The 11,635-nt window shown below is 40.1% G+C and overlaps 1 protein-coding gene across 1 annotated transcript; it reads right to left on the bottom strand.

Annotated features, from left to right (window-relative positions):
• Positions 1 to 1,714: 1,714 nt before the first annotated feature.
• On the bottom strand, positions 1,715 to 6,437 carry zcchc9 (zinc finger, CCHC domain containing 9). The gene is made up of 6 exons (XM_007572700.2): positions 6,332 to 6,437; positions 4,531 to 4,912; positions 3,863 to 4,013; positions 3,668 to 3,760; positions 3,511 to 3,579; positions 1,715 to 2,323 (listed from the first exon to the last, which is right to left on the bottom strand). The coding sequence occupies exons 2-6, from the start codon at positions 4,894 to 4,896 to the stop codon at positions 2,211 to 2,213; spliced, it is 792 nt and encodes a 263-aa protein (XP_007572762.1). The 5' UTR covers positions 4,897 to 4,912; positions 6,332 to 6,437; the 3' UTR covers positions 1,715 to 2,210.
• Between the last annotated feature and the right edge of the window lie 5,198 nt (positions 6,438 to 11,635).

Raw genomic sequence — 11,635 nt, 5'->3', positions numbered from 1 at the left:
GCCTCATAGGATCTTTTCTTGCTCTCCACTGTGTGCGCTCTCAATCTTACAACTGACAGTGAATGCCCTCTGGTGGCGAAAAAGCGCTACAACATGAAAAACGTACTCTGAGGTTTCAGATCCGTCCAAGTTAAAGACTAAATAGGGTTAGTCATACCGTCTTGTAAAACAAAAATACAACAAAATAAACATATTGAGGGTTGTCCACATTTTGCCAAAGGCAGCAAAAATGACCTTCTGCCACGGTGAGCTGGAGATGAAAAAATAATGTAATTTTTTTAAAAAGATATGCAGCAAAACCAATAATACATCAAAAATGAACAGAAAACGACTTCATAAGAAGGAAATCAACGTTCTGGAGGTTTTTGGAGTCCAGAATATAAAAAGTGTGGGATCTGTGCAAGAGGGCTGGAGATGTCTGAAGAGTCACTTTGAAGGGAGAATTTGATCGAGTCAAGATGAGAAATCCTGACAGTCTCCTGACAAAACGTGAATGCAATTAAGAATAAGAGCTTGAACGAAGTTTTAGTTTAAGAGTGTTTACACTTACACAACCAGGTTGTTGCACCTTTTCATGTTCTCTCCAGCAGATGAACTGTACAGGAGTCATGGCCAGTTAAAAGTGGCCAGAGTTTGGAAGTGACTTAGCATGGTTTTATTTTTACACATCCCAAAAACATAGTATCTGAAAAGGTTTTGTGTCACCTTTTAACATCCAGCTCCATGTCTGATTTAGATTTAAGGTAGTGGTTTCTGATACACAATGCCCTTTTTGTTCTTTTTTTCCTCGTATGTCTGGAAGAATTACATCTTTGCCTTCCTTTACTACTTTTTCCATTCACGGCCGAGAAAAGTTGCATAGCTGTCATAAGAAGTTACTAGGGTCTATTTTTATTCTACTTGTCATAAATAATGAGAATATTACCACAAGGCCCCCCTGCAAAGTTTTGCTCATAGAATTAAAGTTTGGGGCTCGCAGGCGGGATATTGGGCAACCCAACAAGAGCAGAACAATCTTCTGTCCAAAGACCCTCTCACAGCTGCTGTCAAATTGGAAACAGGAGACATTAGAATCAGTCCTCTGTGTTGTTATAAGGCGCGCACGCACACACACACACACACACACACACCCCCCCCACACACACACACACACAGTGGATGAAACTCATGTAAATTGCGTAATCATCTTCAGAGCTGGCAGCCAGCAGCAGCTGCCTGGCTACAGATTCACTTCGTTTTCTAGAGAACATCAAGATGCAGCAGCTGTAAAGATATGCAAAAGAAAATAAAAGCTTTTGTCGTTTTTCCACCTGCATCTGGAGAAAATCTCCTCGGAGGAAGACTTTCTTTGCTGCTGCTTGGATCAGTCCATCTTACCAAGACCAGTCGCTCTCTTCCTGTGCTCTGGATGTTGGTTTAGGAGTTTGTGACATTCTCTGTTTATCGACTATTGAAATAATCCTCAACTAACTTAGTCACTGATTGTTAACTGGAATATACAGTTTCAAAAAAGGTTCTTTTAGTGAGAGAAAAAAGACATTCAGAGCAGTAATTCAGCCAAAACTGTAAAAAAAGAAAATAATTTTATATTTAAGACAAAAACATCTGTGACTGTATATTTTAACCAAAACTCCTCAAGTGGTATAGGTTTAGCTTCACCTGGTTCAGATTCACAAAAGAATAGCATTCTAGGCAATTAAATATTTTTCATTTAGAAAAGGTTTTGAATCCATTTTAATGTTTTTCTTTTAATGTATTGCATACAAGATGCTTCAGTGGTTAAAGGAAAAAACTGTAAAATATGCCAGTTTTTTTTTTCTGAGTAATCGTCAGAATAATTGATAGATTAATCGATTACTAATATAAGTGTTCGTTACAGCCCTAGTTTTATTCCGTCAGTATTAGAAGTGCTGTACAGTTGATGTCTGAAGTAAAACAGACAAACATAATTAATACGTTCTGCAAACACACATGAACACCAGCGGTACACAGCTCAGGTCGGACAGTCTGGCTTTCCTGAGTTGTTATGTGGCGAAACGTCAGCCAGTATTCACACATTCAGTGATGATTCACCTCCAGCAGACTGGATGAGCCAACGCCACAGGAAACATTTGAAACAAAACTTCAGTGACTGTGCGTCACATTTTGACCCATCGGTCCGGTTCCAAAGAGTCCACCAGGTGAAGGTTCAGACGTCCCCTCAGGTCCCGTCAGAAGGTGATCACTTTGGCCTGCTTGGGTTTGGCTTTCTTCACTGGAACATGAACGTCCTCCAGGTCTGCGCTCATGTTGTTGGACAACCAGCCCAGAGTCACCGAGTTAGCTGGAAGGACCAACACATACATATGACACATTAAACACATGAAAACCCCAGAAGACTCGTACATGAGTCTAACTCAACATAATGGTCTAGTTCTGTTCCACAAAGCCAGGGGAGGTTTTCTCCTTCCTCTCTTTGGCATTAATTGTAGGAAACTAGACATGGGAAACAGCTAAAGTTTCCAACTGTAAAGGTGAAACCGACATCAATCCAGGGACAAAAGGTTGTGACGTCACAGTATGTAATAATGTAATAAAAAGCAGCATTAAAATGTCATAAAACATCTTTAAAACCCCAATACATAACAATAAACACTAAATGTAATAAAATCCGTGAGGGCCGTTTGAATCGTTTTGTCTTGAACGACATGTTAATAAAACAAAGGTTCTGAAAAGGCAACTAAACGACCAGAAGTTCAGCATTATTTCAACTAAGACGCGTACAGGATCTACATGATTAGAAATAAAATAATTAGAATGAACATAAACACTTTGTGATTGTTCATTACATACGCGCCACATTATTAAAGTATCGTTTCTAAAAAAATGAGCTTTTCGTAACGATCAGTGGAAAATGTCCCCGGAGACGACATTTGTTGTGAATTGCCACTGTATAAATAAAATTGTAATGAAATCTTTGAATACATTTCGCTGTACTTTCTGCCACATCTGTAGTAACGTTATTACATCTTGAGTCAGTTACTGCATAATGTGGCATTGCAGCAGCTTATTAGAATTGACTCTGTGCAAAAACACAGACTGTAAAAAATGAGATGAGTCAAAGGTGACGCCCAGCAGGAGGTCATGACCCAATGATTTATGCACTAAATTCAATGTTTCACAAACTCCACAGTTTCACCATTTGGTTTAACGGAAGCTCACATTGTTAGATGATTGTGCAAAATGACTTTGGGTCATTATGTCTAAAAAAAAGGAAGAAAAAAAAAAAAAAGATCATCAACATGTCATAACAACCCAGAAACATTGTTTCACATGATGAACAGCCTGATGTTGGCACTGGGGCAAACCATGAAGAAAATAACAGGACGTGGGAGGCAGATGATGGCGGGCATGTTGTTTTTTAACGACTCACTGTGTGAACAAACTCATACACATGTGATTTTAATTATCTGTCTTATTTCATGGAAACACGGCAATTGTGTTTTAAACAATCAGAAGTCTGAAACTCACTTGCTGCCTGATGCTCCGGACAATCCTTCTGGAAATGTTCCACAGAGCCACAAACACGACAGCAGCCGCCTGCAAACACAACCACCCTCTGTCACGTCTCGACCTGTAGAACATCCACCAGGAACCAGAGACGGTGTTTCCATATGTGTGTATGTACCTTGAGCATAGAGCCCTTTGGGATTGTCAGGGCAGGAGCGTGACAGGTGTCCAGTCTGACCACAGATGAAGCATTTAGCATACGGGTATTCACCTGAAGGACAGAGTTACAGTTACAAAAGCTGAACATGCAGACGTGGAGTCAGGCTTGGTCCAGCTGGGGTGTGTGTGTGTGTGTGTGGGGGGGGAACCTCACCCAGAGCTGGGTCCACTTTGGCTCGGCACTTCTGGATCTCGTGCTCTGTGGAGCCGCAGCGGAAGCAGATGCCGCGGCCCATTTCCTCGTCTCTGTCGGCTTCTGGACAGTCGGCCAGACCATGACCTGGCTTCCTGCAGTTAAAGCACACCTGGGGGGGAGGGGGGAAAAGAAAGAAAAAAGAGAGAGAGAGAGAGAGAGAGAGAGAGAGAGAGAGAGTTTTTTGATGGACAGTTATTTACAGGGAGTTCATGATTGCTTTCATTGTTTTGTTCATTTATTTTTGGTTTTTCAAATGTCCTCTAGTTCTACTGTTAAATGTTTATAAGAATTTAAAGTTTGAGAATATGTTATGGCATTATTATGCCATTACCATTATAATACTTGAAAATGCTTTCAAAACAATATTATAATTTATTACAATAACTTCAGGGACAATTTATCACCCAGCTAAATGTGTAAATGTGTCATTGTGACCTAGAGGACGATCAGAGAACTGCTTCAAGAATTGACTTAATACAAACGCACGTCACACTGTTGTGAAAACTATTTTCCTTCCGCTTCCCAATGATAAACTACTAAAATCCAAGCAAAGTTTGTAAAGCGACAAGAAGTGAGTACGCCAACATTTGCAGGCCACTGATTGGTTCAGCTTCAGCAGAGCTCACCATCTTACTCTTCTTGTCCTTCTGCCTCTTCACCCTCCTGTCCTCCCTCCTCCTGTCCTTCTTCAGGGCCACCTCCACCGTCTCCTTGAGCTCCGCCTCCGTCTCCCTGCCTCCGTCCTGACCGCTCTGCTTCAGGTAATCCAGGAACCCGTTTACGTCCTCGCTGGTGTACTCTTTCTTCTTGCGGTTGGGCTTTCTCTCGGCGGCGGCACGGGTCTTTCTCAGAGGGTCCGTCTGATCCGGCCTTGACGTCCCAGCAGGCACACCTCCATCTTTTCTTCTTCCGGCTGATCTGAGCTGATTCCAGGGAGTCGCCTCGGCTGGTTTGTGTTTGTGGACGTTGTTGGCTCTCGCCCACCTGGTCATGGCTTCGAAGGAAGGCCTAGAAACAGCAGGAGGATGTTCAGGAAACCTTTTAAGCTCATGAAAAACTGATCAACGACTTTATATCATCACCTTCCTAAAATAATGGCAAAAGCCATTTTTTGCCAACAGTGACTTTTTCCTTTTGCCCAAATCATCCTTTGGCTATAATAAAAGGCTGTGATTTATGTAGACCATTATTTTAGAAAGCTAACAATATGAAGGCCTGTCACAATAAGCCTATTAATTGCATGATACATGTGAAAAATTTCCATTTGCATTTCTACTAAAAACTGGATGATAAGTGTTCAGTCTGGTGCTTTGATCTCAACTATCCACTTTTTTATGAAGGAGAAATGTGTTTACCAAGACTTCATAATTCATTATAATTCTTGTTTTTGTTGTTGCATTTGTTTATTTATTTTGGATATTTAAAATGTCTTCCTGTTTAACATTGTTTAGCAGTGTTAAATGTTCATTGAAAGTTTATTGATCTCTGAGAATGTGTTCTTGCATTACTCTACCATTAGTATTATGATACTTAAAAATGGCCTCAAAACAACATCAGTTTTTATCGTTTTAACTTCTGGAACAATTTATCATCCAGCAAAATTTGTTATCACAGCAGGCAAACATATGAACAATATAAACAAAAACAACAAAGCAAATTTGTCTGTTTGTTCCTAAAGTACAAAAAATATAAAATTTGAGAGAATCACAAGCTCACTCTTATCTCATAATTAAAGTCCATTTAATTATTATTATTATATTAAGACGTCCAATTATATTTTGGGGAATCTAAATAAGCATTTAGAGTGAAACAGCTCTGAACCAATCAGAATCCTCCTGGCTGATATAGAACCAGAACAACAAGATTCTATAACAGCTTCATCCCTCATGCCATAAGAATACTAAACTGCAATTAATCTTTTATTTACTTACTTATTTTACTGTTTTTGGAGTTTTGTAATGAAAATGTATGTATATATATATATATATATATATCGTTCTTTTTCCACTCTCTGGTGGAAGGACTAACTGGATGGAAAACAGGCGAATGATGAGTAAACACAAGAGAAGTACAGCATGTGTACTTCCAACCTGATCTTGGAATGTTTTTTCTTCCAATTAAATGCCGAGTTACATTCAAACACCGAAAAGGACTGAAAAAGTAGAAGGATCGCTATCTGAAGTGGATTCGACAAACTTCATAGAAAAGGTTTGGGCATTAGCTTTAGTGAAAGCAACGTGGATAAGAAAGAAAACTAACAGAGGGCTGTATTAGCACTGGATGTTTTCAGCACATGTCAGCTGAGTCGTTGTAAGCTGCGTTACCGGAAAACGCCTCTGATATAAAAGCACCAGGAAAAATAAGCAGATATGGTCGAAATTAGGCTGTAAATACACTAAACATTACAAAAGAATCAAACGTTATTACCTTTAGACGATATGCGCCAGTGTAGTTTTTAGTGAGAGCCCCGTCTTCTTCTTCCTCATTTTACAGGTGTGGTTGTGCGTATACCGCCACCACCTGGTAGCAGAAGTTGGGACTTGAACCTCCAAGGCGGAGGGTCCTCGGTTTACCAAAATGAACCGAGCTCAGTACATGAATCGGCTTCTTATAAATAGACATCTCTCCCCATTTGAGCTAAACATCCCAGGACTACATGTTGCAAGATTTTGTTCGTGTATATTGCTGGGACTTCAAGTTTTACTTATATTGATCTACTGCTGTCATGGCAGTCACATGTTGTTTGCAGAGGTGGGTTGTAAACTAGTTACATTTACTCCTTTCTATGAAAAAAATATTATTTTATGGTGTAGTTTTACAGCATCCTACTTTTTAGTGGTACTGCTGTTCTTGTGCAAAATGTCTGGTTGCTCTACTCACTGTGAGTCACTTAACTAAATGATGAACAAACATGTTTTAGGCATTTTTTTGGGTGGGCAGACTGGCTGTCTTTCCTGTTCAGGGAGAATGTGGGGGTAAATTTCAGTTTTTTTCTGATTTAGATTGGTTTAATTTGAGTTTGCTAATTGTTTGAGTACTTTCCTTTCTGGGTGTGTGTCCTCAGCAGGGTGGAGCAGCAAAGGGAGACAAAGGTGCTTCTAAACAGTTCCTGGAGCATACAATTTTCAATTAAGCAGGGTAATACTCTGAGGAGTTATATTAAGTAAAATTTATTCTTTGATTGATCTTAGTTAGTTCTAATGATTTGCATGCATGTAAATATGTGTTGGTACCATTTATTGTTTTGTGTTAGGTTTGTGTAAATGTTTATTTCTTTTGTTTTATCACCCCTGTTCCTGGTATGAGTGTTGGAATTGCCCAAAGTATAAAAGCCACCTTCTTTGTCTCACTGGGAAAATGAGACAATGTGACCTGCAGCTTCAAATAAATCCATCTCAACTACATTCTGTTGCCTCGCCTCCTTTCCTGACCGCAGAGCCTCCGCCGGTCAAAGTGACACAGGCATTGTGGTGCTGCAAAACGAGAGTGTGCTGCGTGACTTCAGGGAGAGTGCCCTCTAACACACTCCCTGAAGTGTGTCCCACTAATACACCAGTGCTCTAAAACACTGGCCCACTTACCCATTGACCCAATGGGAATATCCCTAGTCCTTTGTGCTAGTATGCCCCAGGCTATACCTGTCTATAAGGTTTGCACTGACTTTGCGTTTTACAGAAGGTAAACTCACTGTCTACTCTAGAGTCAAGATCAGTGCTACTTTAACGCTGCTCTTGCTGAACATAACGGTGTATTAGAGAGTTAGCATTGAAATTCCTTGGCCCATGTTGCTGCTTGCTCAGACTTGGATGCGGACCACCCCATGTTTTATAATCCTGTCAAGCAGGACCCCTTCAGGACTGTTTGGCTCTACTGCAAACAGCTCACTGAGATCCGCGCAGCAGGAAATGCCCCGAATCTCATCCATTTTCCACGGCTACTGTCTATTTAATCTAAGGCAGTGGTCCCCAAACTTTTTCCTGTGAGGGCCACATAACTTTTCCCTTCTCTGGTGGGGGGCCGGAAATTGTTGATGGAGGGGCGGGGGCGTGGTGGTTGTTTCTCGATTGATTTTTTACCCAGAAAGCACATGGGCAAAAACCATGAGTGAAACGGTCACTGGGACTGACTAGTATATATTTCATTGAGGGAATGGAATTATAACATATTAATTCCTCATATGTTAACATAAAGGCTCGTTTTGAAGTACAAGTTGCTACTTACAGGCATCGCTTCGAAGAATACAACTTGGAATGCGGTGTTCATAACAGACACGTGTGTTCATCTGCTCTACCGCTAGCAGACAACCGTACTGATTAAATATCAAGCAGTTCCCTGAAATGTGACCAAATGTGGAGGCGGGCCAGGTCCGGACCGCGGGCCGTAGCTTGGGGACCCCTGATCTAAGACTTCTCTGATGCCCTTGCTACTGGACGTAGGCCCAGCCTAACAAACTTTACTGATTCCATTTATGGAAAGTGTTTAAACTGCCTTCCCTGTGAAAGGACAGCTGCTGGTGAAAGATGAGGTTAAAGGTCAGTTATAACCAGAGTTCTTGCTGGCTTTGTAGCAAGAACTCTGCTTGCAAAATTGCTTAAGGTTCTCTCCAGTTAGGTGTATTGATCTCTACTCCATAAATCCAAGACAAATGTCTCAGCCTGGGCAAAATAGCATGGGCAACTCAGTTAATTAGGGCTTGTTTTTTATTTCTTCAGGTGTAACTGTAACCTATCTGTTAAAAAAAAACAAAAAAAGGGAAAGCTGACCTCCATTGCACAACAATAGAGGACCTTCACATAGGACTGACAGTGGATACTTTATTTTTACAACAGTAATGAAGTTCAGATTCCAAAACAAGAGAAAACTAGAAATCAGATGCCTACATTAGCAGTACGTTGTAATAAAAACAGACTCTTTGGCTTGCCAATGTTATCATTAAAACTGTAACTTAAACTAACACAGAGCTAAGCCAAAATGTGATTTAATGTAAACATGTAGGCGAGATGATATTTTAAAATATCGTGCTCATTTAGTGTTGTAGACCTTAGTTTCCATAACTGTTGTAGTTTTTTTGGTTTTGTGGATATGCAACAATATATTCCCCAGTGCACCAAGAATGTTAATATTTTCTGACAGTATTTGGATTTCATAAGTAATGCAGCATTTTGAAGGGGGCTAATACTTTTTTCACAGTCCTGTCAAAAAAATTCACAAGAAAAATTATCAATTTCTATTCATTTTTGTCTAACAGAGGACAGAGCCCCAGCTAGTCCACAGAAAATCAGTGTATTTTTTGTAAATCGTCCTCCAGCGGCAGCTACCAGGAAATGGCCATTACCTAAAGACTGAGCTGGAAGTCATTACTGCAGTATCTAGCCTGAAGAGCTCGACTCATGCTCACAGTCATGCACATATGTGTCCCTTAGGCAATTAGATGCAAGTGATGCTAAAGACGGGCGGAAGGAAGGATTCCTGAGTGGAACAGAGTGAGAGATGAAAGTGAGGTACAGCTAATGATGCTGGAGAAGAGATCAGAAAGCAAAGGCGCCGTGTAGATCTGTGTAGAGACTGCTGGAGCTAATAAATCTCTGCTGTCTGTTCAGCTCTTTGGGGCCATAAGCTTTCTTGCCATAAAGTGACATTTTTTTTTCTTTCAATAATATAATGAGAATTTAAAAAGAAGAGCTCGGATGCCAGTTTTGGATTTCTTGTTACAATTTAATCAATTAATGCATTTTAGAACAATTATGTTTTAGAAAAGTCTTGTTCATTATTAGAATATCTAAATGTTATTGTACAATCTAAAATATTTAAGGTACCTAAGGATAAATTGTCTTGCTTAGCTTTTTAAGACTATATTTCAGTAAAAAATTTAACATTTTCTCTACTTTTTTTTTTCAGAGTAGATGATCTGCCTTCATCTCAACCTAACACTGTCCTCCATATGCATGAACCTTCTGTGGCCTTCCTCTTTTCTTCCTCCTTGGCAGCTCCCGTCACCTTTCTAAAATAATGGCCTAAGTAATTTTATGCCAAAAGGAGTTTGGCAAAAAAAACAAAAAAAAAAACAAAGAATCATCACGTTAATTTTTGCCAAAAGATGATATGGGCAAAAAAAAAAAAAATCCCTTTTGGCAAAAAATGAGGTAGTCCATTATTTTAAGGAAGGTGACAATATTCAACATCCTGTTTCAGTCTTACTATGTACTTCACTTTTACAACCGTCCTGTCACAAATCACTCTGTGCACTCCATGTGTCTCTCTCATTCACACACACTTCTTAAAGCTGCAGTATGTAACTTTTACAAAATATGTTTTTTTTCCATATTTGTTAAAACTGTCACCATGTTGTGACGATATAATATCAGACAGCTACTATTGGGCCTGACCAAAAACAACCAATCAGAGCCAGGAGGAGGGGCTTAGTGCTGCTAATCAATGCTGCTAAATGTGCTAATGGCAGAGAAACAACTTACCATTCCATGACAACCGTTCACCTGCTGTCACTGGTGACAATGCTAACTAGCATAAGTAGCCCAAAAATAAATACTCAAGTAAAAAAAGGTACTCAAAAAACATACTTAAGTACAGTATTACTGTCCATCACTTAGCTGAAAGGCCGAGATAACACCAATGGAAAATCCGTCAATGAATCTCAGAGATGAGAAATTTCTAGAAATTTGCCTGGAAAACAAAGAAACATTTGATGACGATAGAAAGGAAAATCAAAGTAGGTTTTCCCAACCAACAGCAAGTCAGCATCCTGCTGAAACTGGACGAAACCTCAGAAGCTGGAGTAGAGAGCAAATCAAATAATTTCTATACCTGATTTTCCTTGCAGGCTTGTGGTGGGGCTGGTTCCTTCAGCGGTCAGACACCCTAACCAGGTGGACAGTCCATCACAGGGCTATATAGAGAACAGGTTAGTTAAATACAGCCAGGTACAGGCGCAGGCAAAGAGCAGAGCTGCTGAGGGTTGGAGAGGCGATGCATTCAATGCTGGTAGGAAAACACAAAGCAGACTCAAACAGGTAATTGGAGAGAAGGTGGAGAGCTGACTCTTATGCACACAGTGATGATACAACATGAGTTACTGAACAAAGTGAGTCCAAGCTGCTCAAACACTGTTGTCATTGTTGTGAAGGTTGTGTTGTTTGCCTCTTCATAGCCACAGTAAAGACAAGACAGAGAACATTTTGAGCAAATAAGAGGAAGACAGTAAAGAAAACTATTAATACTCCCGCCGCCAGTGGTAGGAAGTAACGAAGTACAAGTACTTCGTTACTGTACTTAAGTACAGTTTTCGCGTATCTGTACTTTACTTAAGTAGATTTAATAATGGATAATTTCTACTTTTACTCCACTACATTTTACAGTAAGTATCTGTACTTTCTACTTCACTACATTTCTACAAAACCGTTGCGTTACTCGTTACATCCACGTTGCATTGAGCTTTTTTTACGTTAAAATGTGAAGTTCAGGGTCTTAAGGTGGCGCCGTAAAATCCAAGCAATAACGTGACTTAGTATCTGTTGTCACCCATCGCCTCCACCTTTACTTGCACGCGAGCTCCAGACATGCGCAGTAGTGGATATAATCGTCAGTAATATAATAGCGCTGCATAAACCATAAGATATGGTGACGTGTAAAATCAGCAGCGCTTCGCTTTCACAGACGGTGGGGACTTCTCAAACTTTTAGCATCACTTGGAAGGAAAACTTAAATAAAGGTAAG

The sequence above is a fragment of the Poecilia formosa genome, unplaced genomic scaffold, assembly GCF_000485575.1.
Source record: "Poecilia formosa unplaced genomic scaffold, Poecilia_formosa-5.1.2 Scaffold307, whole genome shotgun sequence".
NCBI lineage: Eukaryota > Metazoa > Chordata > Actinopteri > Cyprinodontiformes > Poeciliidae > Poecilia > Poecilia formosa.
The sequence above is the reverse complement of the archived record's forward strand: the minus strand, read 5'-3'. Positions and strand labels throughout refer to the sequence as shown.

Bases quoted from the DNA above. Each gene is read 5' to 3' on its own strand.
- zcchc9 (XM_007572700.2), bottom strand. From the start codon at position 4,896: ATGACCAGGTGGGCGAGAGCCAACAACGTCCACAAACACAAACCAGCC. The intron at 4,014-4,530 runs GTGAGCTCTGCT...CCTCCCCCCCAG, and splicing joins AGGACAAGAAGAGTAAGATG to GTGTGCTTTAACTGCAGGAA. The intron at 3,580-3,667 runs GTACATACACAC...TTGTGTTTGCAG, and splicing joins CAAAGGGCTCTATGCTCAAG to GCGGCTGCTGTCGTGTTTGT.